Here is a 12,943-nt window from a genome sequence, read left to right on the forward strand (position 1 = left end):
TTGTTGTTGCTAATATTCTTCATTGTAATATATTTTCACGGGATTTTGAATAATGTATGTACGGTTCACTTTCCCCAGTCGGTAGTCAGTAGCCATCACGGGTACACAGTGGTCCAGAGGCTTCATTAGGTGCAGTTTGTCACATAAGGAGTGAGCGAGCATGTTTCAAGAATCAATGGGCATTTATTGCCCATTCCTAATTGCCCTTGAGAAGGTGGTGGTGAGCCACCTTCTTGAACCGCTGCAGTCCGTGTGGTGAAGGTGTTAGGGAGGGAGTTCAGGATTTTGACCCAGTGACAATGAAGGATCGGCCGATATATTTCTAAGTCAGGATGGTGTGTGACTTGGAGGGGAACTTGGAGCTGGTGGTGTTCCCATGCGCCTGCTGCCCTTGTCCTTCTAGGTGGACGAGGTCGCGGGTTTGGGAGGTGCTGCCGAAGAAGCCTTGGCGAGTTGCGGCAGTGCATCTTGTAGATGGTACACACTGCAGCCACGGTGCGCCGGTGGTGGAGGGAGTGAATGTTTAAGGTGGTGGATGGGGTGCCAATAAAATGGGGCTGCTTTGTCCTGGTTAGCGCAGGAGAAGCAGCTTTGTTATTTTCACATTTCAAGCAAAGCTTTTAAGTACTGTCAAGATCTAGTGTGTACTGCAGTTAGCTGTTCAGTGTTCAATAAATCAGTCTAGTGGTTTACAGGCTCAGCTGTGGTCTAATGGTACGTCCAATCAGTCAGCTGTGGTCAAATGGTGCGTCCAATCAGTCAGCTGTGGAAGATGAGGAGGTGGCGATATTGGTATGCGGTATACTGCTGGTATACTGCTGGATATTAAACAGGTAAAGTCGCATTCCGAGTGACAGGCAATGCAAAGGCTTCTTACGGGAGTGGTTGGAGGCATTAAGCCCAAGTAAGTATCTAGCGTTTCTAAAAAAAAACTTGCATTTATATAGCCGCACTGTCGGAGGGGCAGTACTGAGGGAGCGCTGCACTGTCGGAGGGGCAGTACTGAGGGAGCGTTGCACTGGCGGAGGGGCAGTACTGAGGGAGCGCTGCACTGTCGGAGGGACAGTACTGAGGGAGCGTTGCACTGGCAGAGGGGCAGTACTGAGGGAGCGCTGCACTGTCAGAGGGGCAGTACTGGGGGAGCGCTGCACTGTCGGAGGGACAGTACTGAGGGAGCGTTGCACTGGCGGAGGGGCAGTACTGAGGGAGCGCTGCACTGTCGGAGGGGCAGTACTGAGGGAGCGCTGCACTGTCGGAGGGACAGTACTGAGGGAGCATTGCACTGGCGGAGGGGCAGTACTGAGGGAGTGCTGCACTGTTGGAGGGGCAGTACTGGGGGAGCGCCGCACTGTCGGAGGGACAGTACTGAGGGAGTGCCGCACTGTCGGAGGGGCAGTACTGATGGAGCGCTGCACTGTCGGAGGGGCAGTACTGAGGGAGTGCTGCACTGTCGGAGGGGCAGTACTGAGGGAGTGCCGCACTGTCAGAGGGGCAGTACTGAGGGAGTGCGGCACTGTCAGAGGGGCAGTACTGAGGGAGTGCTGCACTGTCGGAGGGGCAGTACTGAGGGAGTGCCGCACTGTCGGAGGGGCAGTACTGAGGGAGCGCGGCACTGTCGGAGGGGCAGTACTAAGGGAGCGCTGCACTGTCGGAGGGGCAGTACAGAGAGAGCGCTGCACTGTCGGAGGGGCAGTACTGAGGGAGCGCTGCACTGTCGGCGGTGCCATCTTTTGGATGAGATGCTAAACCGAGGCATCTTCTCCTCTCTCAGGTGGACGTAAAAGATCCCATGGCTCTATTTCGAAGTAGAGCAAGGGAGTTCTCCCCGGTGTCCTGGACAATATTAATCCCTGAACCAACATCACTAAAACAGATTATCTGGTCATTATCACATTGCTGTTTGTGGGAGCTTGCTGTGCGCACATTGGCTGCCGCGTTTCCTGCATTACAACAGTGACTACACTTCAAAAAGTACTTCATTGGCTGTAAAGCGCTTTGGGATGTCCGGTGGTTGTGAAAGGCGCTGTAGAAATGCGAGTCTGTCTTTCTTTCAAGCCATAAAACGTCCCAAGGCTCTTCACATCAAATCAAATCTGGTGGCAAGCCAGATAAACAGATATTAGGACAGGAGACTAAAAGCTTAGTCAGAGAGTCAAAGGGCAGGATTTTCATTGGGCTGTGGAGGCGGGATTGGAGGCCTGTGGGGAGTTAAAATTGTAAAACTGGCGTGCGGGCCCAACCCCGCCTCCAAGCAATTTTCATTAATTCGTGTCTAATGGTCCCGTCTCCGTCCCGCCTCCAAGAGGCAGGATAGGCCGCTAAGGCCCTGAACAAGCACTAAATTGCCTCTATAATGCCATTTTGATAGGCCTTTGTGATTTTAACCCTTTTCCCACGTGAAACACGCCTGTTCTGAAACACGACGGTGAAACCTGGTGGGAGCACAATTGGATTGCCGACTATCAGCTGCAGGTCAACCATTAAAGAGGAGATTTGATCAGCCATCATTTGTGGGTGGCAGGACTTTGTAGTCTCAGGTCTGTGGGAACTTTTAGAAGGCATAACCACAGCTGTGGAAGTTTGGAGCCTGACACCCATCTCCAGTGTGACCTCCTGGGAAACCCCTATCGCCACTTTCACTGAGCGCTTCCTCAACTGAGGCATATACCAGAAGCATGGGAGCCATTTATTTCCTTCCCTTCTGGACATTAGATGAGGACGAAGACCAGCCGTGGCACCAGCAGAACCACGAACACCAGCAGCACCAACAGCAGCAGCACCAACAGGAGCGCCAAGCTGCTGCTCACCCACCTGAAACTGTACAGGCCGGAAGGGGCCAGCGCATGGAAGCCTGTCGGCGCAGGAGATACCCCCCAAACAGGTCTACAGACATAGGGTCAGCTACCTCCATATGTCTGAGCAGCAGTGCCAAAGGCAGCTCCGACTTTCGCGAGAGGTAGTGGGTGACATCTGCGCAATGCTGCAACAAGACCTGCAGCTCAGAGGACCAGGTGGACACCCCTTACCAGTGGCCATCAAAGTCACCACCGCACTCAACTTCTTTGCCTCAGGCTCATTCCAGGGATCAGCAGCAGACATCAGCGGCATCTCCCAGGCGCCCGCACACACTTGCATCACGCAGGTAACCGATGCCCTCTTTGCCATCGCGCACAATCACATCCATTTCACCAAGGATCAAGCAAGTGTCACGGTGCGTGCGGTTGGATTAGCTCATCTGGCAGGCTTTCCAAGGGTGCAGGGCATTGTTGACTGCACACATGTGGCCCTTAAGGCACCCCATCGCAATCCAGGTATTTTTGTCAACCACAAGGGCTTCCAATCCCTTAACGTTCAGCTGGTGTGCGACCACAAGAAGGTAATTTTGCATGTTTGTGCCATGTACCCTGGCAGTTGCCATGACTCCTTCATACTGCACCAGTCCAGTGTGCCTCCGCTATTCAGTCCGCCAGACCAACTTAACGGATGGCTACTTGGAGACAAGGGCTATCCCCTGAAGACATGGCTAATGACGCCGTTGAGGAGCCCATCCAACGAAGCTGAGGAGAGCTACAACTTCAGCCACATGTCCACCAGAGCCATAATCGAGCAAACCATCGGGTTGCTGAAGATGCCTGGATAGATCAGGAGGAGCCCTGCAGTACTCAGCAGCCAGGGTCTCCAGCGTCGTGGCTTGCAGATTCCTAAGGACCAAGTGGCTCCTCACATGGAGATGATGGAGGTGGAGATGGAGATGATGATGATGATGGAGATGGAGATGGAGATGGAGATGGAGATGGAGGAGATGGAGATGATGATGATGATGATGGAGAAGGAGATGGAGATGATGGAGATGGAGATGGAGCAGGAGGAGATGGAGATGGAGCTGGAGAAGGAGGAGATGGAGACGGAGATGGAGATGGAGAAGGAGGAGATGAAGATGATGGAGATGATGGAGATGGAGATGGAGCAGGAGGAGATGGAGATGGAGATGGAGAAGGAGGAGATGGAGACGGAGATGTAGATGGAGAAGGAGGAGATGGAGATGATGGAGATGATGGAGATGGAGATGGAGATGGAGCAGGAGGAGATGGAGATGGAGATGGAGATGGAGATGGAGAAGGAGGAGATGGAGATGATGGAGATGGAGATGGAGATGGAGCAGGAGGAGATGGAGATGGAGATGGAGAAGATGGAGATGGAGGAGGAGGAGGAGGAGGAGCGGGAGCAGGAGCAGGAGCAGGAGCAGACATTGCTGCCCGGGATGCAAGGAACGCACTCATCTTGGCCAGATTTGCTTAGCCTAGCCAATCAAGCACTTTTGCCTCGCAGCTTCTTACCTGAGCATCGACAATGGCCAAGAACCAGCGGATTCCTAGCAATTTGACCACCATACTGACACTTGCTAGTAATCCTAAGCCCTCAATGTGAAAGTCCCATTCGCGAAATGACACACGCCACAACTACAGCAGTAGCCATCAGATTTTTTATTTACATTATTCATCTGATGGCTTTTTCACAGAAAACATCAAATTTCACCCAAGTGACTACCCTTGTGGCTATTTGTGCAGTACCTTTCTCTTACGCGTGCTCCTACGTGGTGCTTCCCCTGTGGCTTCAGCAGAAGTGGAGGCCCCTTGCTCTCTTTCCTGCTGCTCCTGTCTCGACACCTTTGGCAGGCGTCCTCTGGGGTTGCAAAGCTGTGAGGGCCCGGCAACAGTCTGCTGCTCCTGCGGCTGTGCAGGGGTTGAGACGCCGATCTCAGTTGGGTATGGACTCCGGTGGGGCTCTGACCAAGGGCTCTGCAGTGGCATGGAAGTGTGAGCGCTTGGAGAGTAGCCCCCACTTCCTTGATGTCTGCCACCAACTTCCCTCTCATGGGTCAGGTCCCCCTCAGCGCTTGCAAGTGGCTTGAGAGCACCTTGCTGCACATCAGGGGGGCCATGGGGACCCGTATCTGCACTGGCAGTCCTACTCAGAAGAACTTCCATGAAGGTCTGGTTTCTCTGTTCAATAGATGACCATCGCCCCTCCAGAGATGTCATTCTATTCTGAACACTCACCATGTTTTCTGCACTCTGGCGACTTATCACCTCCATGGAGATTGCCATCCTTTCCATGGTGATGCGTTCATACGCCAATGACTCCACAAAGGCTCTGCTCATGTTCGCTATGGACTCCTCCATTCGCGCCACACTCACATTGACCCTGGAGACAAAACCTGCCAGAGACTCCTGCACCTGTTCCTGGAGTTCCAGCACCGCTGATCTTATGGATGGACCCAGAGGCAGAGGGTCGACATGCAGCTGAGCCGAGCTGGCAGAGTCCTGCGCCTTCCGACGAGGACTCTCCACTGCTGTCCCTGTCTCCACAATCTGCTGATGCTTACTTGTGAGCTGTGATACACCAGGTGACAACACTACTCTATGTCCTGAAGGTCCCACCGAGGTGTGAGTGTCTGCGCTGGTGCTGGGTGCGCTGAATTCTGCTGACGCTGCGCACTCAGAGGTTGCAGCTTCCTCTGAGGAGTCTTGAGGCTCATGCTCTTCCTCCTGGCTAGTGGGGACGGGTGCTTGCAATGGTCCTGTGGGGGTGTAAAGGAATAAGTCAGAGATGTGATGCCAAGGTTACATGCACATTGCATATTGCAGATGGTCATAAGTCCATCTGTTAGAACATAAGAACATAAGAACATAAGAAAATAGGAGCAGGAGTAGGCCAATTGGCCCCTCGAGCCTGCTCCGCCATTCAATAAGATCATGGCTGATCTGATCCTAACCGCCAATCCACTATGACAGGACTATCTCCTGAATCTAACAGCATTAGACACACGAAAACAGGAGCAGGATCAGGCTACACGGCCCCTGGGCCCGCTCCGCTACCCACAGGGCCATGACCTATCCGAACCTAGACTCATGTCCAAATTCCTGCCCGCTCCCCGTAACCCTTAATTCCCTTTTCTACTAGGAAACTGTCTATTTCTGTTTTAAATTTATGTAATGATGTAGCTTCGACAGCTTTTTGGGGCAGCATATTCCATGGACCTACCACCCTCTGAGTGAAGTAGTTCCTCCTCATCTCAGTTTTGAAAGAGCAGCCCCTTATTCTAAGACTATGCCCCCTAGTTCTAGTTTCACCCATCATCTGGAACATCCTCCCTGCATCCACCCGATCCAACCCCTTCATAATCTTATATGTTTCAATAAGATCGCCTCTCATTCTTCTGAACTCCAATGAGTAGAGTCCCAATCTACTCAACCTCTCCTCATATGTCCATCCCCTCATCCCCGGGATTAATCGAGTGAACCTTCTTTGTACTGACTCGAGAGCAAGTATGTCCTTTCTTAAGTATGGACACCAAAACTGTATGCAGTATTCCAGGTGCGGTCTCACCAATACCTTGTACAACTGAAGCAATACCTCCCTATTTTTATATTCTATCCCCCTAGCAATGAAAGCCAACATTCCATTGGCCTTCTTAATCACTTGCTGCACCTGCATACTAACCTTTTGAGTTTCGTGCACCAGGACCCCCAGATCCCTTTGTACTTCAGTACTTTCAAGTTTCTTGCCATTAAGATAATAACTTGCTCTACGATTTTTCCTGCCAAAGTGCATAACCTCACACTTTCCAGTATTGTATTCCATCTGCCAAATCTCTGCCCACTTACTTAGCCTGTCTATGTCCCCTTGCAGGTTTTTTATGTCCTCCTCACTCACTACTTTCCCTCCCATCTTAGTATCATCTGCAAACTTTGACGTGTTACACTCGGTCCCCTCCTCCAAATCGTTAATATAGATTGTAAAGAGTTGGGGACCCAGCACTGACCCCTGCGGAACACCACTGGTTACTGATTGCCAGTCTGAATATGAACCATTTATCCCAACTCTCTGCCTTCTGCTAGATAGCCAATCCTCTATCCATGCCAGAATATTACCCCCAATCCTGTGATTTTTTATCTTAAGCAATAATCTTTTGTGTGGCACCTTGTCAAATGCCTTTTGGAAGTCTAAATACACTACGTCCACTGGTTCCCCTTTATCCACCCTATACGTTACTTCCTCAAAGAACTCCAGCAAATTTGTCAAACATGGCTTCCCCTTCATAAAACCATGCTGACTTTGTCCTATTAAATTATGATTATCCAAATGTCCTGTTACTGTCTCCTTAATAATGGACTCCAAAATTTTACCTACCACAGATGTTAGGCTAACCGGTCTATAGTTTCCAGCCTTCTGTCTACTGCCCTTTTTAAATAAGGGTGTTACATTAGACCGGTTAGAGCTTCCGAATCATTATCAGCGACTCATGCAATGTCAATGAGAGAGATGATAAACTATTCTGTCACCAGCTTGCTGTGATGCACCATTCTGTCCGTCCCCTACTTGCGCATCGTCCTCCAGTCCTACGATCTCCAGGACCGCCTCCTCTCAGGGGGTGAGGTGGGCTACTGAGGGTGGCCCTCCTCCTGTCCTCGCTCTTTCTCGCTTATTGTGAGCTCGCTTTTCCTTCACTGAGGGAGACAAGTGGAGGTTGAGTTAGAATGAAGGAGTGAGTGTAGAGATTCCATAGCATAGCATAGCATAGATACTTAGAAGGAGACAAAGATGAAGTGAGGTGGCAAGACCAAGGGCCCTCCCTGTGTGTTGTCAGTTGTTTTCACAGCATCAGAGTAATAGGGAGTGTGAGGGCTGCATAGTCGAATAGTTAGGTGAATGTGACCATAGAGAGAAAGGGAATGGATAAGGGTGCATGGATGTCAGTGTCAAGTGGGATGTGGAGGAAGAGATTGCTAAAGCTGAGTGCTGGTGAGGAAAGGCAATGGGGATCAGATTGAGGGTGATGGGAAATTCATACTCACTTTTCCAGTGCACAGAAGGTCATGAAATCTCTTCCTGCACTGAATCCACGTTCTGCGGGATACTGATAATGAGTTGACCTCCTGGGCCACCTGGATCCACACAGCCTTGATCTGCCGGGGAGGCTTCTTCCTCCCTGAAGAAGGAAAGAGCACCTCTTTATGAGCTCTTGCTCCCTCCACTAAAGCTTGCAGGGCAACGTCACCCAACATGGGAGCAGACCTTGGTCATTCTTCCTCCAGGTCCCTGTAGCATGAAAGGCCAAAAGGTTGGCAGTCTGCAGAAGAAGCAAGGCTTGTCGCAGACCTTAAATGCAGCAGCAATGATGACGTCATCGGAGGTGACTTTCAGACTGGAAAAACTCATTGGCCATGGGTTCCCACACGCTGGAACTCAATTGGCCAATTACGTTAAAATCGCATCAATGTCCCACATCGATTTAGATTCGGGTGGATAACACGAAATGCGGATTACACGACCCCAGCCCGCTCCTGAATTAAAATCCAGCCCAGAGAGTTTTTAAGGAGCAAATACTTCAAGCCCTGGGAAAGGGTGAACTGGAATCGGAAATGGTGCCAAGTCTTCATTTCCAAACACTGAAGGTTTAGGGAGGGGGGGAAGAGTGTGTCGGATTGGGAGCTCGGGGGATTCATGTATAGGTCCGGGGTGTGTGGAAGGAATGAGGTGATGGGCCTTTTGGTCTCTGGCTCATTCCCAATCCTCAAATGAACTAATGATTTTACTTCATTCTTCCAGACTCGAGCTGAACAACTCTTCACGACTGAGGTTTATGAGAGTTCATCGCAAGTGGCCACAAAGATCATCGAAGAATCAACAAGCAGTTTCAACATTGGGATGTCTCTGAAACTAAACGTTAAGATAATGAACATCACGGCTGGCATCGGCTATAGAAACAACAAGTCCAGAAATCTCGAGATTCTGCTCAGTCACAACCAGTCACAGGTACAGTCCCAGATCAGAGGTAGCAGGAGCAGAGAGAGAGAGAGAGCAAGAGAGGGAGCGGGGGAGAGCAGGGGAGAGCAGGGAAAGAGAGAGGGAGAGCGGGGAAGAGAGCGGGGGAGAGAGAGCGGGGGATGTAATGATATCAGCAAATAGTGATGGTATTTGCCTGTTTGATTATGATGCCTTACCAGCATGTTTGCCTGATTGATTACTTATGCCTGACCAGCAGAGGGCATGTGAGAGACAAGCAGTTTAGTTTATTTTTGGTTTCACTTTAGATGGATTACTAACATGATGTCTCCTGTAAATGCTGTTAACTGAGTTGAACATACTTTAGATAAAAAGTCATTCTCTTTCATAAATGTCTCGTCATTGAACCCACATACAAATCGATACATGGTGTCAGAAGTGATTGAAAGAGATGAAGAGGAAAAATCTGAAGTTAAATCAGCTCTCCACATATTAGCAAGCCAAAAGAGAACATCGTTGCTTACCATTGGAGAATAGCTAACGAAGTGAAAAAATGGAAGGTTTACACCCACCGGCGAAGCTTCAGTTGACAGGTAATGTGGCTGAAAATTGGAGAAGGTTCAAACAACGTTTGGAGTTGTATTTATCAGCAATCGGAGCTGACGAGAAAAGTGATAAAATGAAAGCGTCAGTGTTCTTACATGTCGTGGGTGATGAAGCGCTGGAGGTGTATAATAACTTCACATTCGCTGCTGATGGAGACAAAATGAAGCTGGATAAAATAATGGAACAGTTTGAGGCCTACTGCATACCTAAACGTAACGTGACGTTTGAGAGGCATAGATTTTTCACATGTGTACAGAAAATGGGAGAGACTATTGATCAGTATGTGACTGAACTGAGAAACCGAAGCAAAACATGTGAATTTGGGGGACTGACAGACTCGCTGATAAAAGACAGACTGGTGTGTGGTATTCCAGATAATGGTCTAAGGGAAAGACTGCTAAGAGAGCAAGATCTAGACCTGGGAAAAGCCATAGCACTGTGTAGGGCTACAGAGACTGTGAAGTTGCAGGCAAAAGAGCTGTTCAGTGACAATAGCTGCAACGTGGATGCAGTGAGTAAGAACGGACACAAACCATTTAACAAAAAGAGCGCCAATGTGAAAAAAGAGGCGTGGCCAGCGAACAAAAATGAAAGGGGTAATCGAAAGTCATGTGATCGATGCAGTACATAGCATACACCAAGAAAGTGTCCAGCATATGGTAAAACATGCAATAGTTGCAACAAAAACAACCATTATGCCCGTTGCTGCAAGAACCAAGCGCAACAAAGCAAGGTCCATGCAGTAGATGAAAGCGAGATGGAGGAGTTCTATGTAGATGTGGTGTCTGAAAACAAAAAAGAAAAAAGAGACTGGATGTTGACACTAAAAGTGAATGACATACATATTCCATTTAAATTGGATACTGGAGCACAAATTAATGTGATATCAGAGACTGATTTTAAGAAAATTAGACCCAGACCAAAGATACATGGAATAAAAGTGAAAGTGACAGGATACTCAGGTACTGATATACCAGTGAAAGGAAGATGCATTGTCAAAGTGACACACAAGGACAGACAGCACACGCTAGCATTAATCGTGGTGCCAAAGGATGTGCAGGCCATACTAGGTTTAATAGCCTGTGAGAGACTGAACCTGGTAAAGAGAGTCCTCGTTGTGGAAAGCGAAGGAGAGACAGTCTATGATGAACTCATGAAAGAGTACAACGACCTATTTAAGGGTCTAGGCTGCCTTCCAGGAGAACACACGATCAGAGTAGATAAAAGTATGCCAACGGTCATACATCCATGCAGAAAAGTTCCGTTTGCTCTTCAAAAGCAACTGAAGGCAGAGTTGGACAGGATGGAAAGCCTGAAAGTGATTCAGAAGATAGATGAGCCAACTGAGTGGGTGAGTTCCCTTGTCGTAGTGGACAAAAAGAATGGAAAGCTCAGAATTTGCCTGGATCCAAGAGATCTAAACAGAGCAATAAAGAGAGAGCACTTCAAGCTTCCGACACGTGAGGAAATCATGTCACAGTTTGCAAATGCAAAGTATTTCAACAAGTTAGATGCATCATCAGGATTTTGGCAGATGAAATTGGACGAAGCAAGTTCAAGATTGTGCACGTTCAACAGTCCATTTGGCAGATACAGATTCCTAAGGTTACCATTTGGCATTGCCTCAGCTCCTGAAGTGTATCACAAAACTATCCATATGATCTATGAGCACCTGGAGGGAGTTGATACATCAATGGATGACATCATAGTATGGGGAACCACGAGAACTGAGCATGACGAGAGACTGAAAAAAGTGCTGGAAGCAACAAGGAAAACAAACCTGAAGCTGAATAGAGAGAAATGCCAGCTCGGGGTGACAGAACTGACATTCGTGGGAGATATCCTTAGCAGTGAGGGCATCAGACCAGATCCCAGAAAGGTGTCCGCCATTGAGAATATGCCAAAGCCACAATGCAAAAAGGGCGTGCAGAGGTTTAATGGAATGATCAACTACATGGGTAAATTCATATCCAACCTCTCAGAAAAGATGGCGCCACTGAGACGACTAACTGAAAAGAACATAGAATGGGAATGGAATCATGAGCATGAGAAGTCATGGAACGATCTAAAGAAACTGCTCACAGAGGAACCAGTTCTGAGGTTTTATGACCCAGCGAGACCCATCAAGATATCATCAGATGCATCACAGAGTGGGCTCGGTGCCGTTCTTCTGCAAAAATATGACTACTGGCAACCTATTGCATATGCATCGCACTCAGTGACAGACGCGGAGACGCGATATGCTCAAATAGAAAAGGAGCTGCTCAGCATCACATACGCCTGTGAAAGATTTCACCAGTTTGTGGCAGGACAAGCAATCAGTGTAGAGACTGACCATAAGCCCTTGATTGCATTGTTCCAAAAGCCACTAAATAGCTGTCCGCTTAGAATACAAAGAATGATGATCAGGCTGCAACGCTATACACTGAATGTTGCGTACACACCGGGTAAGCTGATGTATACAGCAGACATGTTGTCCAGAGCTGTTGACCCAAGTGAGCCCGCAAACACCAAAATGGATGAAAAAGTGAACGCCTACGTGGACATGATCACAAGTGCACTGCCCATAGCAGATGCAAAAATGGAGCTCATAAAGACTGAGACAAACAAAGATGAAACAATGAGACGACTGAGGAAAAGCATCTTGGATGGATGGCCCAACATGAAGCAAGACTGCTCACCTGACATGGCAGAGTACTGGAACTGCAGGGCGGAACTATCAGTGGTCGAAGACATCATCTACAAAGGAAGTAAAATAGTTATCCCAAAGAGTCTGAGAAAAGAGATGCTAAAAAGGATCCATGGAGGACATCTGGGAATCAAAGTGTAAGAAAAGAGCACGAGAGGTGATGTACTGGCCACGAATCAACCAAGATGTGACAAATGAGGTGTCAAACTGCACAATATGCCTGAAATATCGAGCAAGCAATCCGGTAGAACCATTAAAGCCACACCCAGCGCCAGACAGACCTTACCAGAAGGTAGGCGCTGACCTATTCGTATGTCAAGGGAAGGACTATCTTGTTGTCACAGACTATTACTCCCTGTATCCAGAGGTTTGTGGACTGTACACCACCACTGCAGATGCTGTGATAAGATGTATGAAAGCCATATTCTCCAGACATGGCGTGGCAAGCGAGGTCTTCACAGACAACGGACCCCAGTTTTACAATGCAAGTTTCCGACACTTTGCCAAAGAGTGGGACTTTGTCCACACAACGTCAAGTCCTCACTTTCCACAGTCCAATGGACTAGTGGAAAAATTGGTCCAGACAGTGAAAAGACTGTTGTACAAGGCAAAAGACAGTGGAACTGACTTCTACCAAAGCATGCTTGTATACCGCACAACGCCGCTCGAGTGTGGTATGTCACCAGCCCAACTCCTTATGGGACGTCGGCTAAGGTCAAACCTACCCATCCCGGAGAACCTCCTGAAAACAAAAGAGGGGGAGAAAGTGAGGAAGTTCAAAGAGCAACAGAAAGAAAAGCAAAAGTACTACTATGACAGAGGAACACAAAACCTACCTGAACTCCACACTGGTGACCA

The 12,943-nt window shown here is 48.7% G+C and overlaps 1 protein-coding gene across 1 annotated transcript in view; it reads left to right on the forward strand.

Moving 5' to 3' along the window:
• Nucleotides 1-711: 711 nt before the first annotated feature.
• LOC147123895 (complement component C9-like) overlaps nt 712-12,943 on the forward strand; it is a 56,069-nt gene continuing 43,837 nt past the window's right edge. Inside the window, exons 1-2 of the mRNA XM_086002551.1 lie at nt 712-792; nt 8,614-8,820. Of these exons, the coding sequence (XP_085858677.1) occupies nt 712-792; nt 8,614-8,820 (288 nt within the window). The remainder of the gene's footprint in view (nt 793-8,613; nt 8,821-12,943) is intronic.

The sequence above is a fragment of the Somniosus microcephalus genome, chromosome 1, assembly GCF_052327205.1.
Source record: "Somniosus microcephalus isolate GS21.2 chromosome 1, FLI_Smic_1.0, whole genome shotgun sequence".
In the NCBI taxonomy this organism is placed as follows: Eukaryota; Metazoa; Chordata; class Chondrichthyes; order Squaliformes; family Somniosidae; genus Somniosus; species Somniosus microcephalus.